Genomic DNA, 20,262 nt, shown 5'->3' on the forward strand with positions numbered 1-20,262 from the left:
AAGCTAGTAACAAATGACATAGGAAGCTGCATTCCATAAGCTCAAATAAGGGAAAAGATCCATCAATCATGAGACCAATATGAATCAGAAATCATATAGGGACATTCCCTTTTCAAGAATCAAGATGCATCAATATCTATATTTACTAAATTACAAATCTTGACAAGCAGCTTTATAGAGTAATATTACAGTTACCCTGACACCAGAATACAAACATTATGTGATCGAGTGTCTTGCTGGTGCAAAATGTTTATAGCACTGGAATCCAAACATCGTAAACCAGAAATCAATACTCTCATCAAAACCCCAACAAGTCATGATAAATGTAAAATGATTGTTACCTTCATGTTTATGAGGCAGCTTGAAGTCATAGTTCATATTACTTAGTAGTTAGTACTGTTGAACATTAACAAGAATACTATTCCTAATTCATTGATCACAAAAAGAAAAAAAAACACGATTTCGTTCTGAAAAAGAAAGGAAGGAAAACAAAGTTTGCATAAAATGGAGGACTACGTAACTCTAAAGCAACACAAAATCTCTTGCATACTGGAAAATCACAATGTATTTCATTTTACAAGTTCATCAGCTCAGCAACTTCACTAGATTGAAAACTACTTCACCTTTTGCAACCAGATTTCCGGAACAAACTTTTTAATGATCATTACATACATACATACATACATTCAGACCTCCCAAAAACATTCGTCGGTGAGATTAATTCTAAATTGTGGATGCATTTGTGAATTTCTTCCAACCTAAAAACTTAATTACAATCTAACACCTGTAAACTTACAATTATTAATACTACGTATACTTTACCATAGAAATCACTTTTATCAAGTATAGCCCTAATTATCGCGAATCATCGTTTCAATTCACCAATTCTGATAAATTATGCCCAATTACTTGTCTTAAAACAAAATACTTAAGCTATACATAAGTTAAAAGCAAAATTCAATGCACAATATATAGCAAATCAAAGAAATCAGCAAAATTGTTCAATACCAAAAGGAAAACCCTAATTAAAGTTAATTCGAACTCTAATTTCTATAATTCAAGATTTGATGCTACCGATTGCATTCAAATTCAACGAATGACGGAAAACCCTAAAAATGGAATATGAAATCATAATCAAACAAAAGCTTAGCAAACACTAAAAACACTAAAATCAGACGAAATCTAGCTTACCTGAGATTGAAGGAGCACAAAGAATACGTCAAACGACGAAAGCTCCGTTAATCTGCCATCTTTCTCTTTCTTCAAGTCTCCTTGCCATGGATTTTGCTTATTGTTGTTTTGTTTTTTTTTTCCAACATTCGCGTTTCCCGCCAAGAAAATTCCGCTTGAGAGATGAATCCTAGGGCTTGTTCTCATTGACTGAAATGAGTTGAGCTGTAGTGAACTTATTAGAGTTAAAATGAAGTGAAACAAATATTTTATGAGAGAAGGAAATTAGGAGCTGAATTAAACTGAACTTATTATAGCTGAATTCTACTGAACTCAACTGAACTGAAAATAATCTGATGAGAAAAAGACCGTCCTTCCTTTGTTTCGTAATAATCAACTTGGTGCGGAGTAAATGTTGTTTACTCCGTAATACTCCGTACCCAATAGGTATTAAGATAGAATTTTATAACATCATTTTTTTAACAATAATTTAATTATTTATCTTACAACAAACAAAGTATTGTCTCACTTGGTAGGATTTGTTTAGGGTAAAAATACCCCAAGTACGTGGCCCAATCTCATAGTGACACGTGGCCCAATAAGAAGGCGACACGTGGCATTATGAGAGGGTGACACGTGTCCTCCTGACAGGGTGACACATGCCAGCTACCTTTAAATACACAATACAACATGAGAAAGAGAAAAAGGTCTTGATTACATCAGGCCCAAATTCCGAGAAAAACCTTGAATGCCGTAAAACGGCGCCCCCCATGACACGTGGCGACCCCTGATTGCGCAGCCAATCACGTCACGAAATTCTAGGGTATAAACCCTAGAGGGGCACATGTTCCCACCCCTATAAATACCCCAATCATTTATGATGGGAGGGGTGGATCACGACATAACATAAATATAGAGCATTAAAAAGCTCCAACTTCTCTCTATTTTCTCTCTCTAGCTTTTTCGATTTCCGATCTCTAACTTGATCGTCAGAGGCGAATATTCCGATAAACGGAATATTCGTTATTTTGCAGGTGTCCAAATCTCATTGTCAGAAGAACGCGACCAGTATCCGAGGAGTTCACAAAAAACCCCAAAACAAGATTCTTATCTTAGATTTAGAGGTTTGGAGTCCGAATCCTACCAATTGAGAGTACAGGGTACAACATTTTAAGAAAGATACGAGTTTGGGTATGTATTTGATCAATTCACCATACAAGATTTTACAGAACAATCTCTCAAGATTAAGAAGAAAATAATGACTTAAGTCTCTTGACTTTCCTTTTTAAAAAAAAAAAAAGTTACAAAATTGAACCAAGGTAACATTACATTTGTGGCCCAATTTAATTCCTTCCTTATTCTAATTCTCGTTAATAGGTCCTTTAAATCTTTCAAAATTTTAATTCTACTCCATAATGAAGTTTTAAAATAAGATTAAGAATAAACAATAAGAGACTTTTATCTTCAAAACGTGCCCTTTAAAGATTGAACCCCCAAACCAATTGATTGTTGGTGTAGTGGTGATTGAGACTATACTTGGTAAGAAGGATCCGTGTTCAATCCCTCGCAATAGAGGGAACTGAAATCTAACCACCAGAATTGATCTCTAAATCCTGATTAGCCCAAAGAGTGAACCGGATGGAACACAAAAAAAAAAAAAAAAAAAAAAACCAATCTCCCAAGACTTCCATCTAGTCTTTGTTAGGGATGTCAATAGGGTGGGGCGAATCCCATCCCCATCTCCACCTAAAATTTTCATCCCCACCTCCATTCCCGCGGCAGGTCCAAAATCCATCGCCATCCCTACCCCAACGAGTATAATTCGGTAATTCCAAAACCATCCTCGCCCCCACCCTCCACTTGGATATCCACCCCCACCTAATCCCTATCTAAGACCCACCTAATCCTCCTCTTTCAATACACAATACTACATAATTAATATAAATTATATAAAAAAAAATTATTGTTAATATTACACACTTTTTGTTTATAATATTAGCGTATTAAAAATCCACTATTCTATTTTACATAATTTTTTTTTTTTTGATAAAATAGTATATAGTTTTGTTTTTAAAAATATATAGATGTGGGTATGATGTATTGAGGTGGAGATAAGATGGGTACGAAGTGAGGCGGGTGAGGCGGACGGGGATGGGACGGGTACAACCTAAAATCCACTCTCGCCCGATCACCCATGATGGGTATGGTTTTAATCCCAATTCTCGCCCCACCATCCGTCAAACCGAAACTCATCCCGGTCGGGACGGGTCTCCTACTTGACCCACCTTAATGACACCCCAAGTCTTTGTCTTTCCAATATATTGACCGCCATACGAAAAAAAATAAATAAATAAATAAATAAATAAATTTTTTTTTAAAAAAAAAAAGTAGTACTAGTATTACTCAAGAATCAAAAAAACGGTTTTCTTTAGTTTGGGTTTGCGACGCAGAAAGAAATTCAGCTCTGCAGAAATCCACTCCTAACTCATCTCTACTTTGATCTCTCTTTTTCAATCTTCCCAAATCTCACAAGGTTAGTTCTTTTTCTATTTTATGCAAACTATACTTTTAATTTAATATCTCGTATGTTTCTTATCAATGCCAATCTTCAATTTTTGACTAAATTTGTTAATTTTGACTATTATTTGAATTTATTGATCATTTAATTTCATAATTCGTTGATTTCTTGCTTTTTGGGTTGATTTGGGGAGCTGGGTTTGTGAGGAATCGTGGTAAAATTTCGCCATTGTTAGTCATTGATTTGGTGGTTGATGCGGCGGAGCTTTCCAAATTAGGGTTTTTTTTCGTGGGACCTTATGTAGACAATAGTTAGATTAACATTAGGAATTTTAATTTAGTTAATTTTGTGTTACGTGTGCTTGAATTTTGAAGGAAATCAATATAAAATCTTTTTTTTTTTTTCCCTTTTTGGTATCTGTATCTTGATGATTGTGGTTGTTAGGGTTTTGAGCTAGCTTCCTGCCTTCCTCTGAGAGATTTCAGGAGCTATTTAGACTTGAATTGATAAGAACAACAAATTAAATGGGCCTTTAGCTGATCTTGAGCTTGTATGTTCGAGTTCAAATTGGCCTTGAGCATATGTATTAGTATTCAAGCCAAGCCGTCTTTGAGCTTATAAATTTAAGATCACACCCGGAAAAAGTTAGCGTTCAAGCCACTTGGTTATTCTTACACCCATAATTGACTAAATGAGTAAGTGTACCAGGTTGGAGAATAGATGATGGAAGCATTCCTGAGATTGTTGGTTTGCCTCATTGGTTTAAAACTATATGTCAGTTGCGAACATCATGTTAGTGTCTTTCAATCCCTTAATCTCATTTAGGTGGAAACATTATCAATATTTGGTGCTATGTGTTTTGATTTGGTGCTATAAGTTAGCTTAATCTATGAGGTAGTAATAGAAATATAGTATGTATTTGTGAGTATTTTATCTTATGGATTTTGTCAATTTGGCTGTGGATGGGTGGTTGAGTTCATACTCTTAAGATTATCAATATACGGAGTATTAATATGTTGTCACTGTGGGTTGTTTTGTTTGATTTGATAAACCCTGATATTCTTTTTAAGTTTAGGGTTTGAGTTAGGCATAATTGTTCCTATATTTCCATTTCTAGTAGGAATTTAGAATCTCTTTTGTTTTGCTAGTGTGCTGATTCCTTCTGGTCTGCACGTGTGCGTTTCACCCACAAATTGTAAGAAATTAGGGAATAACAAAGTTTTGCTGCATTCTCAATCTGATTGTACTGTGTGCTTCTTTTATATTATGATAGATAATATATTTGTTGCAACCACTTGGATTGTGTAATGTGTATAAATGAAAATGCAGAAAAATATGTATCGAATTGTTTCTTAGTTAAGTTCAATCTGTCCACAGGGGCGTGATGGTGAAGGCCTACAAACAAGAGCATGTCTACCAGCATCCATGGGAAAGAGTGACATCTGCATCTTGGCGCAAATTTTCTGATCCAGAGAACAAACGTACTCTCTCTCACATCCTTGAAGTTGACACTTTGAATAGGAAGCTAGAACCTGATACTGGGAAGCTTTACACCACTAGGGCAATCACAATCCATGCACCTGGACCATGGTTTATTCGCAAGATGGTTGGCCAGGATATCTGCCATTGTGTTGAATCTACGATTGTTGATGCTCAATCACGTTCAATGCAACTTATTACTCGGAATGTTAGTATGCAGAAGTTTGTTGAGGTTGAGGAGAAAATACAGTATGATCCTCACCCTGATAATCCCTCTGCATGGACTCTCTGCAGACAAGAGACTAGCATCAGGATAAAGCCATTATCAGCCCTTGCTTCAATGGCAGAGAAGGTGGAGCAGCGATGTGTTGATAAGTTCTTGCAGAACAGTGTCAAGGGCAGAGAGGTTATGGAGAGAATGTGTAAGTATCTCGAAGCTGAATCTAGTGGAATGTCCATTTGATTCTGCCGTTGGTCTCTTTTGATTATATATTTGCTAGAACAAGGTTCTGAATTGCAGACCCTTTTAAGAGGAAATAGAGATAGAATGTTCGAATAATGTATAAGCATGAGCTTAAAAACTTGAGAGCTTAGAAACTAGAAGTCTTGTTGGACTTGCCACAATTTTGGAACCAATATACTTTCCCAGTTAATCTAACATGATTATATGAGTCAGCATTACTGTTATTTTTTTGTTACAAAACTGTTTTACAAGTTAATACTTTTTGAAGTATGGATGTTGCAAGACATGCTTTTGTTTTAGTACACAATTATGTGGGGTCTTGTTGATTAATTGAATGGAAGGTTGTCATGTTATACATATGATGTAAGCATATGACTATATGAGCATATGATTGAAACAATGGTACCGTCTGTGTTTATAACTCATAAGAGACAATTTTTACTGGTTAATTCCTTTTCCTTATATAAGGTGGACAGTTGGTTAAATTGATCTAGTGAATCAGGAATGGAGAACCTTATTTGTTATCATTGGAGATTTTGGCTAACTTGCATACATCATTTTGAATGCTTTGTGCTTATGCATATTAAATGGTGTAACTGCTTCTTCGTACCATGGACAATGAACTTTCACAGGATTAGGCCTATATTACTAAAACCCTTCTTTTATTAGGATTTGTTGTTTTCAGCATATTGTGAAATTTGGTGGTTCTTCCACATTAAAAAAAATATAGAAAAAAAAGAAATTTTGGTCAATTTCCCTGAATGAAACCAATGAGAATGTTTAAGTTCAAATACTCGTAGTTGATAAAAGGTGAATAGTTTTTGTGATAGATTATAAGGAGTTTGCATTATGCAAATTTTCTGGCAGGCAATTTATTGAAGCTGTTAGAGCTGAATATATTGGCCAGGAGACTGGTTTCTTCTTTGATGGTCTGCCATGGTGCTCCTGGGACTACCAAGTATATTTCAGTATTCCTCTTGTTGCTTTCTAGAGATGCAGAAGACTAAAAATGCAAGTCTTGTGGAAAAGAGTGAGTATAAAATAACCGAATGAGAGAGAGTGAGAGTATCAGGCATTATTAGGTGATGGAGGAAATAAATTTTAAAGATGGAAAATTGAGAAAACTATTGAGTTGGAAATGGTGTTACTGAACTCATTAGAGTGAGTGTTTAATGGAGACTTCTATAATTCTTTTTAAGACACTTGAAATGACTGTTTATAGACTCGCCTAGCTGAGAATGATGAAGGCAGTTAACAAATCGGATGTTATATTGTTATGTTGACCTTGGCGGCCAAATTGTAGTTCAGAGTAGAGTTAGTTTCCTCCAGATTGAGATTAAGGGACTATGGTAAGCCACCCTTCACCTAAGTGCTAGGAATGCTTGTTCTTACTGCTTGCCAGTGTGATGTGGCATCTGGCAAGCAGCACGATATTTTGTGATTCCAGTTGCATGATATATTTTGTGCACTCCTTCCAGAGGTTCATCTTTGAAGTAGGAATTTCTCTCCTAGACTTATCGAAGAATTTCTGTTTTCTATTCGAGACTTGCCTCAATATCCCTTGCAACAAGAAAATATATGGTAGTGGATTGGAAGCTTAGAGACATAAGAATAATAGCTGTGAAATTTGCTACACATCTCACTTTGGATGTCAAAACAGTGAAAAGGATTGAATTAGCAAACTGTCTGCAACCATTCTACAGTCGGAAATTACTATAGTTGCCATGTGGTTGCACTTAAGAATTACAAATTACTCTGTACACTTTAAATCCAATTCTTGTGGAAAGTTAAGGAAGGTGTTTGGCTGGCTACATAACGCCGGACTTCCCTAGGCCAGAATTCAGTAAGCAACTTCCCTTACTCCGTGTTTTGTCAACTTATACAATTCCAAATTTTATACGTCCTGTATAATTATCTGCTTAATTAAACTGACTATATATGTATACTCGTATGACATCCTTGCTCGTTTCGCCAGGCAATAAATGGAGTGTGAGTAGAAAGAACACTTCTTGCCCATGCAACATGGTATGGCCGAAAACATGCCTTCCCATATTCATTCACTTGATGAATTGCACATGGAATGTTGAAGCAGACTGTAATATCAATTGCAGCTGTCAACCTTTCAACAGTAAAAGTCTATAGAGAGCAAAATTAAAGTTTATATTCCAACTATCAATCCAAAAAAAAAAAAAAAAAAAAAATCCAACAACATCCTGACAATTATGTGAGCAACAACCTGTCTTCCCCATAATCCAGTGGGATGTATGAAGAGGCAACTCCTGAACACACACAAACCCACAAGTAGGGTTTGCCTTTCTAGTAACTGGTTGCTTTCAAGTTTGTTATTCGTGTATATTTCAGATTGTGCTCAAAACCTTTCAAATCGTCCTCAACACAAGATTTGGGTTCGGTGTACATGTTCGTGTTTGGTTGGCTTAAAAAGATTACATAATACGGAGTATGATAAAAAGTTCAAGTTATGTCATATTCGGGTCATTCGTGTTTATAATTTATGTTTGTGTCTAGTTTATCCGTGTTGGATTTGAATCTAGCTGTATCATGTTATGCTCTAAATACAGGCTGCAGTTACTTGCCCCAAGTTGTACAAAAGGCTATACTCTTACCTCTTTTGCCAGAGAGCTACATCTTTTAGGAGACGATTAATTGCATACCAAGTGAATATGATAAATCCTTTACAATCTTACATGAAAAAGGTCGTCAGTGTTTCAAATTACTTATTTAAGGGCTATGGGCTTGTGAGTTATAATGATAATAGAAATAGAACAACCAACTAGCCACCTTGTGATCTACTCGAGTTATACGAGTAACATGTTCGACTTTGAGTTGATACATTCAAACTTGTTACCACCAGTCCAACACTCCTTTGCTATGATCGTAAATATAGAACATGGTTCAACTTTGAGCTGATACATTCGAACTTGTTACCACCAGTCCACCACTCCTTTGCTATGATCGGAAATATCGTACATGGTCTAGACAGACAATCTTACCATCGCTGATCCAATAAAAAATAAACTAAACTTTAATAATGTTGCAACAAGAATACTTTTGATGAACTCATTGTATAATAAGTCTAAAAGCCTACGAAGTATTGGATTATGTTTTGGCTCATCTAGACATCCACCAATCCACCATATTTTTAGTGTATTGTTCTGGTTGCAATAGTCAATACCCACTTTCGTTTAAAATACTTTTAGGTAAGCAAAATTGATAATCAATTTTTTTTTTAACCAATATTTTTTTTTTAACCAATATTTTTTATTTTTTTTTTAACCAATATTAATTCAAAAATTGAAATCATTCTTGTTAGAACACTACTAATAATTTAATAAATAATTATTTTAGTTAACGTGTTAAATTTTCCTTTTGCTCTGTGTTCCAAAGTTCCATCCATGTTCTTAGATTAATCCTATCATTCAAACATCCTAGTATAGTCCCAAATTTGTTTAAATGAATTTTTGATCTACTTAGGCCATGGGGAGGATATGATTGCCTGTGCTCGGCGTAACGAATAGGTTTAAGTTAAAAACAACTGTTAGTTTACAGAATGAAGAAGACATTTCTGAATATCACAAATCATTTTCACATAAACTACTCATAATGCCATTTTTTCGGCCAGAAGGGACACATTACAAAGCTAATTTAAGAGATTGTCCATCAAACCAGCACAGGTAGAAGAGATAATCGGAGCCAACAACACATTTAAGGCAATCACAAATAGAGAATAACTTGAAGCTGCAAAGCTGTCCTAACTCAGCCGTTTCTCCAAGCCAACATATCCATTGTAGAGGACACCTTGATAATATGCAGCCAACTCAAAGAGAAGTCTCGTTGGATAAAAGGATGCATCGTATTTTTGAATGATCGAACTTCACACCTCCAGCCTTAGATTTTATCAAGTTTTTCAGCCTTAATAACAGGGTTGGCTTTAGCTATGGCATCACGAGCGGCAGTGCGGTAATCAAAGGGGCACTCGTGTTTGTCTGAATAGCGATGTGTGGCACAGAAAAGATTACCGCACCGGCAATTGAATCCCGTCAAGCCTACCCTTTTCTTGCAAGTGGTACAACGGCTAGGCCCTTGTTTTGGCTTAGCATCTCCACTTTCCTCCACCAATTCTGTTGATACACTTGATTCCGGTGCAGGTACAACTTCTAATTCTATAGGTTTGACTTGCAGATCCACCGTCGTGCCAACAACAACAGGTTCCTTGCCATTGCCGCTTGATGATCCATTCACTATATTTTCAATAGATGATGCAGCAAGTTTAGCTTGCTCCTGCTTGAGAACGGCATCTTTGTAGCACTTGGAGCACATGTTCATCGTTGCCACACTCCCAAAGAATCCACAATTATTAATGCACAAGATTGGTCCTTCTGGAGGAGCTTGGCATCCAGTCTCATCATGATCCATTTCCGAAGTTCTGAAGCAAAACAAACAGGCAAAAAGAAAAATAAGCCGATTAAGAGTTGCATAACTCTAATAAACAAATTACGAATGCATGACTTTCATTCTTTGCACAAGCAGCAGCGGATAGCTGCAGAGAGATTATAAAACCAGAATTTCTAGGATCCCCAAGATGTATTACCAGTTGCACAAGCCGGCATCTCTGACATGTATCTACACAAACCAGAAACCAACAAAAATGACCATTTATCGCACACTTGCCAAACACTCAATACATGACCACAAAGGCACAAACCATCAATAGCACAAATGCTGACAAACTAATGTAAGGTTGTATCTTAGACTTAAATTTAATGTGCTTTCTCAAATCTCAACCACCATTTCAATTTCGATAAGAATGATGCCACTGAACAACATAAGAAGTTAAACTTCAGCACACAGAAAATGCATGTTAAATGCTAAGCAAGCCGAAAAAACCCCCATCCAACTGACGCTCTAATAAAATACCAAATGACTTCAACATTTAAACACCGCAACTACAGGGGAATACCATAAAGACCACCCTGCCATCTCCAATTGTCCAGACCGCCAGAGAAAGACAGACCATCGATTATAGAATATGAACAATTACCATTCACAATGCTAAAACACAAGCATAAAAAGCAAGAAGTATATAATTCTTTGCTAAGCTAAACCCTACAGGTACAAGAGACCTCCCCTAAATATTTCGCAATTCGCCAAAGATACATGCCTCTTCAATTTCACAGAACAATCACACACCATATCACATATAATTAACTAGTACACATAAATTCAAAATGCAATTTCTATTAAATTAAAAAAAAATGAAATTCAACAAGATATAATTTCCCAAAAGCATGAGCAACAACTAGCTAAATCAAACAGAGGTCACACCAAATGAAAACGAAACATAACCAACCAAAAGGTATCAAATTACAGATGCCTAATCAATCAAACTTTGTACCTAATTATAAAGCAAAATGAAAAATGTAAAATTGACGGATGTCTATTATTAAAAATTAATACCAATATTCAACGAATAAAGTTTCAATCTTTAACCCAATAAGTTCAACAAATCATACAATATTCAAATTTCTAAAGCTGAATCTATCAAACCCATTCAAATTAGTCACGTAAAACCCCTGATTTGAGAGAAATGAATCAACAAAATCAAAAATTCAAAACCCTAACCAACAAAAATCAATCAAATTTCTAACAAATCACCCTTTAATTCTCCAAAATCCAACACCCAGTAAATTATATAAAATATACCCAACAAACGATCAATAAACAAACAAGCAAAAACGTAAACACAAATTCAAAAAATCATTTTCAAAAAATTAAAATAAAAGCATAAAATTATTGAAATAAAAATGAGATTTAAAGCTAATTAACCCGAAAAGAAAAACAAACCTGGAGAAAGGCGAAGAGATCGCGAAGAAGGGGAAGAGAGAGAAAAAAGAAGAAGAAAATGGGGGAGTTAAAATGGGTATTAAAGAGAGAAGAACTCCTTCTCTCTCTATCTTTCTCTCTCTGAAGAGTTTCTCTCTCCTCCCCTCCCTTGTGTCTTCCTAATAAAGAGACGTTCTCTCTCCGCCAACGAACGCCTAATTACTGATTGCTAAAGTATCCTTCTTTTTTTTCTTTCCCATTTTACCCTTTGGTTGTCGTGGACTCTTCTGTTAAGTGTTAACGCTCCCTTGGGGAAACTGATTTTCACGCCTTCCTTTCGTTGTTTTGGTTGCAAGTAACCGAAGAGTCGACGTTACAAGTTTGAGTCTCACCATCTACATATGTTTGAGAGTTGAGAATTTCCTTATCTTTTTAATATATTCTCAATTGTTGACCTGTGTAATTGGGTTGGCGACTAGTTTAGTAAGATCATTCTCTTTACTTGGTCAAAAGAAACGAGACTTTGACTTCCTAGGATTTGCTTGTTTGATAAGAGTACAAGTATGGAATTACAAAATATTTCATAGGTTGTTTTCTTGATATGAAATGAATGAAAACGGAGGAAGTGAGACATCAATTTGAATGTTCTATGAACTATTTTATTTTGTGAAATGAAGAACGTGGTAGAAATCTATGATAGCATACATACACATAGCTTAGAGTACATTGTACATATTACTTTAATTAAGTACATTGTGATTAATAGAAAGTTATTCTTTCTAGTTTAGGTTGATAGTTAACCCATTAGAGTACTAGGGAGTAATAATTATAATCAAACTTAGATGATGGTTAAGATTGTCTTACACCAATTTATTGTGATAATTTAATATACAACTATTTTTATTTTTGCATCGACAAGCTAGTGAGTTACTAACATAGGTCCAATTTATTACTTACATAGGTCCAATAATGTACCTTTCATTTGAACTTAGTTTTTTATTATTATTTTTTTTTTTTTTGGAAAAATGTAGTAACCCTTTTCCTTGAAAATAAAAACGAAGTAAGTACTAGTAGTTTTCACAAGCACGATAAGATAGGAATCACAAAGACTTAAAAATATTAAAAAAATCGTAAAGGTGATGTATAATTTGTACCCAAATTTCAGGAATCAATAGTTGATGACTCATTCCATATTGTATTAGTGTAACAATATAATAACATTATTATTAGGACGTGTTCGGCGCTATCTTTTGAGTAGCTTTTAGTGGTTTGACTAAGTCAAATCACCACTTGACAAAAAATGTGAGTGTTTGGCAAATTAGTGGTTAGGATAGCTTTTAGTGATGGAAGTAGCTTTTATAAAAAGTTAGAAATATTAGCTTTTGAAATTGGATGTAGCTTTTGAGGTAGCTGTTGAAAATTTAATCTATAGTTTTAAAAAAAAATGTTAATTTTTATATGTAACAGCTAGTCAACCACTACTTTACCGAATACTCATATCTAATTTATTTATCTTCACAGCTAACAGTTTGTTGACAGCTAACAGCTACATACACAGCTTACAACTACCTTCACAGCTATATTTTACCGAACATGCCCTTAGTATTTTTAATCTTATATTTCAACGTTCTTGTTGGCTGATCTTTGGTTGGTATACGTAAGTGCATACTTCGTATATATACTTCATTCTTATGTTCTTTTTTCTTTACCTTTGAAATAATGTACGTAGATAAAATAGTTATATATTCCTAACAAATATAACTATGTTGGTCAAATATTTATATAATATCAACGCTAAAGCTAATAAAAAATAGAATGGTAGATTTGGAAAGATAAGTATAAAATAGAGCTGTTCATGGGCGCCCGTCCAACCTGGCCCGCAAAAAGGGCGGGCTTGGACAACCTTTTTGAAAAAAATTGGATATTTGGGCGGGCTAGGCCCGGGCCGTTAACATAAATGGGCGGGTATGGACAAGAAATATGTATTGCGGGCTAGCCCGCCCGGCCCGTTTATTAATATATAATAATAATAATAATAATAATAACATTCTTATTTTAATAATTTTATTTAGTTAGTTAGTTATGACATACTTTGTGTATTTTTGAAAATAAATACAAAGAGACTATATTGAACTATAAGCATTTATTAGTTACATTTATTCATTTTAATTTTATATTTTATCATTAACACTTATTAAATAAGTTTTATCTTACATATATTTATAGCATATGTCATAATTTCAACCTTTTTTTTATTTTTTATTATCATTTGTGAACAAAAAATTATAAGACAACTATACCAAAATAATTTTAGCACTAGTAAATAATAAAAAGATTAGTTAGTATTATAAAAAATAAAACAAAAATTAAGGCCCGTTAGCCCGCGGGTAAGCCCGGCCCGTTTAACAAGCGGGCATGGACAAAGTATCAAGCCCGCATAAAAGGGTTCGGGTTTGCCACATAAAGCCCGTTGGACAAAAAAATAAGCATTGGCCCGGCCCGCTACACGTCCAAGCCCGCAAAGATCACCTCTAGTATAAAATATAAGCCCCCAACAAAGGCAATATGAGAGTATGTATATAATTTATTTGTCATGCAATTATTGTCATTTGACTTTATTTATTTTCCAGCGCAAAATCATTTCTCTCTTTCTAGGCATGCTACTCCTCTAACCAATTGTGCCATTTATACTACAAAGAAATATATATGGAGTTGAAAAGTAGCATAACAATTTTATTCTACTTGGCTTCTCATATCATATGAGCAATGTTAATTCTAGTTGAATGATCGGGGTACGATGTGATTATACGCGTGTACTCTTATTATAAAAAGTCTAACTCGATACAATGAAGCGTATCATCAACCGTGTGTATGTGTTGTACATATAACCGTACAAACTCCTTATGGGGGGGAAAAACTCAAAAAGGCCAAGTCAAATAACCACGGAGTGTATGTTAGCTCAAGGAAATGATATTTTTGTCCATATTCAATGAATCTAAGACCAAGTCAAGGGTAATTAATCAAGTAAGGATAATGAGGTAACTTGGTTTTTTGAATCGCAATTTTACCCTATATAGTTGACTAATATTCCGAATCAACCAAATATATAGCACCACTAAAATATTTTTTTAAAATAGCACATTAAAGTGTAGGGATTAGGGAATCAATGTGTTGTTTGATGGAATATATGGAGCAGATTATGTGATGGGCTAAAGATTGGTTAATACTTCCTCGCTTTCTTTTACTTGCAACACTTCCCTAAAAAGGAAATGTCACAATACTTGCAACACACTATAAAAGGAAAATTACTTTAGGGAAAAACTATACTATTTCCCTTATTTAAAGCACATGACCCACTAAATTACACTCCTAACAACCACTTAAGTGTATTATATCATGTGAACCCCACATTTCTTAAATACTGTGAAAAAGTGTATGTTGCATCTAAAAGAAAACAGAGGAAGTATTTTTCTAGGTATCTTTAATATTGGACCATTTGTGGTGTATTGTTGCTTTGTTCTAGCATAGTCCAGCAAGAAAAGATAATTGATGATAAGAATTTTCTCATAAAAGTTGATGTGATACCTAAGTTTTTAATCATTAAAGCTTTCCATAAGATTTTTTTTTATGTTAAGTTAGGATTAGGATACGATCTGAGAAGGGTATATTAACTTTTCTTTTAAAATTTCATCTTTTCAAAATTTTCAATATTTTAATTTTAGTGCGGTGTTTATAATTGAGTTGTCCTGTTTGTACATGGGAGCAACAACTTCGATTAATTTCATTTCACTTCGACCAAAGGAAATTTTATGAACAAATCATATTTCATATACATAGTATATACCTGAAATTCAATGATGCAAATACACAAAACATAGATTCATCATTTGGTTAATTTGCAAAATCAAAAGAAAAATGGAAGAAAACACATATATAAGTCAAGATTGTCAATTATACAAAGAACAAAACAAACAAAATTTCAAGATATATAGCTAAGATCCCATTTCTTGTTTTCCAGCATTCATCAAACCTTTGGTGAGCCAAATGGCGGTTTCTCTAGACGAAACCGGTTCTTCACCAAATGGTTTTAGTATCCCTGCAAGTTCATCCAATCTATCCTGCTTAAGTAAACGAGCACATAACTCTAGGAGTGATTCTAGTGCTTCTGCTCTATGCTCGACGTGTGCACATAGCTCAACCTTCCCTTCTTCCTCTGGCAAAGTAGTTAGACCACTACTAGCTCTTGATATCGATTCTTTGTCCACAGTTTTGCCAGGAATTCCCTTGATTTTTTCCAATATCTGTGTCAGATACTCAACAGCAAGTTTTTCTGTCTCGCTATGATGATCAAACTTATGGTATGAACTCAACATGTTGAAGAAACTTTTTGTTAGTTCAGCATCCTTGAGTTGTTCAATGTAGTTTGAAATGACTTTAAGCCCTTCCTCGGCTTTGGATATTCGTTCTGAACAACTTGTTGGATCAACCCTTTTGGTCTCAACCTTAGTTTCAAGTGAATCTGAAGAGGATGCTGCCTTGAGTAATGATTTCCTAGGTGTTACTCGAGCAACTCTAGGAAGATCTATTGGTGGTTTTGCCTTAACAATCTTTCTGACATTGGGAGTGTTGGGCTTATTGGTGAAGCGAGGTACATTTGGTTTAGTTTGGTTAGCAGGAACTTCAGATTTCACTGGCAGGTAGATAGGAGATGTGTGGCATTGAGCGAGGTATGGTTGTAAATGAGGATTCCTTAACAACTCTGCAGCCTGTTTACATCAATTGAAATTCTGTTAGCCGCCAAGAAAAATTTACATTAAGTATCAGATGATGCAATCTTAGTATCACAAGTATGATCATAGGCTATGTTACTCGAACTGGGTACTCATGTTAGACTCGTGTTTGTGTGCCAAGGGTCAGTGTCAGACTTGGCTATTTTATGAAAAATACCATATTTTCGGTCCAAAATGATATGTATACCCATGTCAGGGTGTTGAGACTCTGACATGAGTACTTGGGGGTGAGTTGAAGAGTCCGAGTAACATAGGTGTCCATAAGGATCTTTACTTACTGTTGGTCTATGTTCCGGGTTCTTCCTCAGCATGGTCTTGATCAAACGTTTCCTGCATATTGGCAGTCAATCCAACCTGCATTCATCAGTAAATATGCAGCAAAACATGGACATATTTTTTGGCTCATTTTTATTAAGATCATGTTAAATGATAGGTCACTTACAGCGCAGGAGAATAGATAGTTGGCAGTGGGGAGATAGTGGACCGGTTAATTTTGTTCACTAGCCCTGCAATATCCTGTTTTTTAGTTCACCTGTACTTAGTTAGAGCACATAGTGAAAAATACGTAGTTAGCAGATTAAGATTTATAGCAAATTACCGGTGCTCGAAATGCAGGTTGATGTGCAGCTATTTCAAACATGCAGCAACCTGCAAAATATAGCAGATATATAAACTTTACTCATTCATTCACCAATCAGAAACATAGAGGTATCATATATTATACGACGTATTTTATGGTTTTGTGTATTTCATTATTCCCACCTAAGGACCATATATCAGACTTGTAGCCATAAGGCAATTCAGCAAGAAGTTCAGGACACATGTAGTTTGGACTGCCTACAATCTGCATGTTTTGCAAGTAATCTATTAGAATTTGCAGCTAAAATACAATTCCGTGTAACGAACATATCTCAAGCAATGCAAACTGATACCGAAAATGCAAGATCATCTTTGCTTAGCAGTTTTGCAAGGCCAAAGTCACCTGTTATAGTTTCACACCATATTCGGAAAAAGTGTCAGACACTGAAATAGCTCTATAGCAGTAACTTCCACTTTCTTAAGAGTTGTAGCATATCTTACCTAGCCTGATATCTTGATCCTTGGTAAGAAAAATGTTGGAACACTGAAAGCAAAATTTAACAGATTTTAGTTAGCCAATGGGGGTGTTAGGTCCATGTACATATCAAAAAAACTCTTTGTCCTCTAATGCAATCAAGAACTTCAAGCGCGAATTGAACCAACCTTTATATCCCTATGTAACACGCGGTTAGAATGAAGGTAATCCAAGGCTATTAGGAGCTGAGCCAGCCATTTGCAGAGTTTCTGTTCATAAATTACAGCATAATTAATCTTTGGTTAGGCTGTTGTGTTTTTCCTCCCCATCACCTTACACTTGTTAACTTCTTTTTTTTTTTTTTTTTTTTACCTCCTCAGGAAAATATGTTCCTCTTGACTTCTTAATCGTCTCAGTCCTGAAATATCAGATCAGTCTGAACATTATTTTTCGAGTCCTTAAGTCATAAAAATTGTTGCTCGAACCAAACACTCTATGTTATACTCCATACGTTACACACACAATAATATCCGAAAAACTTACATGTCTCCTCCTTCACAGTAGCTTGTCACAATGCACACATAAGACTCCTGTATGCAGGTCACAAAATTCATCTTACAATGGCTCATATCATCACAATGCTTAAAGATTAATTCACATTGATCATAAGATTTTAGGCAAAAATAAGCGAAATTATTAAAGCATTTTACCTTTTCTACCCATGCATCCTTATATTCCACAACATAAGGGTTGTTCAACTTTGCTATAATACTCATCTACAATAACAAATAAACAGAACATTTCAACATGAACAACATACATTACAACATCTTTGTAACAAACAACACATGATTTGGTTAAAATTCGAACCTCTTGGTGCGCAGTTCGCTTGAATCTCTCAGTCTGCTTGGCTAATTTAATCTTTTTCAACACATATCTAGAAAAAAAATCCAAGAGCATACATATATAATCATCAAAATTCTGTTTTTTCAAATGTAACATAAAAATCCAGACAAACTTACATAAAAATGCAGAGAAATAAAATAAATCTTACTTTTTCTTAGTATCAAATTTATTAAGAACAAGATATGCTGTACCAAAAGCTCCTCTACCAATCTGCTCAATTATTTCATACTGTTCCATCTTTGATACAACTACTCTTTCAACATCATCACTCACATTCTCCATTGTTCAGATCACAACTCTTCAATTTGTCAGAAAAATAAAAGTAACATCAAATAAATATACCTTATATTATAAGGCTGATGCAATCATAATATATAAATATAAATTTTTTGATTCAAAAATAAATATAAAAATAATCACAATGAATATGTGGGGTGGAGCAGAGGATTTATTATGAGGTTGGTTCATGAGAGAAACATGAGCAGGTGTATATTACATAAATATTATTATGAATAAAAATATTGGATAAAATAGTTGTACATAGTAAACAAGAAAAGATATTTAATTTCATAAATTAAGAGCATAAAAGAAGGGGAAATTATACTTACATTACATTAATCATGTGAAGAAATGCATAAAAATGTAATTAATTAGTGATTAATTATTGTAAGAGAAAAGGGAATTAAGAGAGGATTGATTTGAAGCAAAAGCAAAGTAGTATAGTGTTTGAGCAAAAAGGAAGTGTATGTGTGGCATATAATGTTAAAGGTGTGTGACAAAAGGTTAAAATAAGGTAAAGAGGAGAAACTTTGCTTGCATACCCAGATACATGGAGGGATAAATCATTATACCCCAAGTGGTTGGTGTGTCATCATCCTTCAACAGAACACACCTTGATGTATATTGAATTATATTGGACTTTTTGGTTGATATAAATTCCCGGGGTTATCACTAATGATACTCGTAATGTCTGAAAAAAGTTGATACTAATCGGTCTTTTCACGTAATAAGTTAGATTTAGAAATTTCAATCTATGGGAGTTTTTGTCACACCTTATTATGAGAGGTCGGAACAATGTACAACTACTCGACGAAAATTATTATTTTAGTAAAGTCCCAATTATTCTAGGTTACTAGTGTAGGATTGATGAAACATTCAATTGTAGGGGAAAAAAAATCACTATATTATTGGTAGCTAAAGATGAAAATTTTACCATCTATTCTTCACTTTTAACAAATTTTACCTGTCGAAAGCAATTAGCATATGACCATAGAAATTATACATATTTCTCTATGTACAACCAGTTATATTTTGTGCATGATACATCAAAATTTATTTCTTTCTATTGTTTACCATGCAATCCTATTTACTACTCCGTAGTTTTTTTTTTTTTTTAGTAATTTTTTCAAGGAAAAGGGTGAAAATTTATAAATGAAAGTGAAATTTATTTTTGAGAGTACAATAATATCATCATGTAAAAGGGTGTCCTAAAATAGAAGTACGGCTAATTTTGTGTATAAGTGTATCACAGTTAGGTAGTGATGGAGCCTGGCTGGTGCATTCATTATCAACATTTGATGCACGAGCATAAGTTTACCAACTTTCTGATTTCTTTTAATTTACAATTCAATTTCTTCTGCATTATATTTGGATGATTTAATTTTAGGATTATTTTTGTTAGCAACTACTTCTACGACCATCCTTAAAGAGCAGAGGTACTACTGTACTAGTAGTAGTAGTGTATATAAATGGATAACAACTTAATTTTGTCTACATGTAAGTAATTACTTTTTTTTTCTTTCTTTTTGGTATTTTCACCTTATTTTAGAGTACATAATATTTTGAAAAATCTTCCTATAAATAGGAAATTAATAAAGAAGAAGAGTATATGTAACTCTTTTTACTTATTGGAATCATTGTCTATGCTACTTTAAATTTAATTAGTCTGAAAAAATTGATCTACTTTAAGCGAAATTTTCACTCTATTGCCCTAAGGTTTAGTAAAACTGTGAAACTTCATCTTGTCATTAACCCAAAATCA

The 20,262-nt window shown here is 34.3% G+C and overlaps 3 protein-coding genes across 3 annotated transcripts; 1 reads left to right on the forward strand and 2 right to left on the reverse strand.

Annotated features, from left to right (window-relative positions):
• Positions 1–3,574: 3,574 nt before the first annotated feature.
• Positions 3,575–5,842, forward strand: LOC145575864 (uncharacterized). Its single transcript, XM_081633654.1, has 2 exons — positions 3,575–3,703; positions 5,066–5,842. Exon 2 carries the CDS (start codon positions 5,073–5,075, stop codon positions 5,628–5,630), a length of 558 nt encoding a protein of 185 aa, XP_081489780.1. The 5' UTR covers positions 3,575–3,703; positions 5,066–5,072; the 3' UTR covers positions 5,631–5,842.
• A 3,376-nt stretch (positions 5,843–9,218) lies between these two features.
• LOC145574170 (zinc finger A20 and AN1 domain-containing stress-associated protein 8-like) lies at positions 9,219–11,658 on the reverse strand. The gene is made up of 2 exons (XM_081631909.1): positions 11,493–11,658; positions 9,219–10,074 (listed from the first exon to the last, which is right to left on the reverse strand). Exon 2 carries the CDS (start codon positions 10,062–10,064, stop codon positions 9,537–9,539), a length of 528 nt encoding a protein of 175 aa, XP_081488035.1. The 5' UTR covers positions 10,065–10,074; positions 11,493–11,658; the 3' UTR covers positions 9,219–9,536.
• A 3,596-nt stretch (positions 11,659–15,254) lies between these two features.
• Positions 15,255–18,997, reverse strand: LOC145575865 (serine/threonine-protein kinase Nek6-like). The gene is made up of 14 exons (XM_081633655.1): positions 18,830–18,997; positions 18,370–18,519; positions 18,186–18,252; positions 18,026–18,091; positions 17,859–17,905; positions 17,688–17,733; positions 17,504–17,584; positions 17,342–17,384; positions 17,194–17,243; positions 17,024–17,105; positions 16,860–16,909; positions 16,704–16,777; positions 16,540–16,591; positions 15,255–16,237 (listed from the first exon to the last, which is right to left on the reverse strand). Exons 2-14 carry the CDS (start codon positions 18,501–18,503, stop codon positions 15,464–15,466), a joined length of 1,566 nt encoding a protein of 521 aa, XP_081489781.1. The 5' UTR covers positions 18,504–18,519; positions 18,830–18,997; the 3' UTR covers positions 15,255–15,463.
• Between the last annotated feature and the right edge of the window lie 1,265 nt (positions 18,998–20,262).

This window comes from Chenopodium album, chromosome 13 (assembly GCF_948465745.1).
Source record: "Chenopodium album chromosome 13, dcCheAlbu1.1, whole genome shotgun sequence".
Classification (NCBI taxonomy): domain Eukaryota; kingdom Viridiplantae; phylum Streptophyta; class Magnoliopsida; order Caryophyllales; family Amaranthaceae; genus Chenopodium; species Chenopodium album.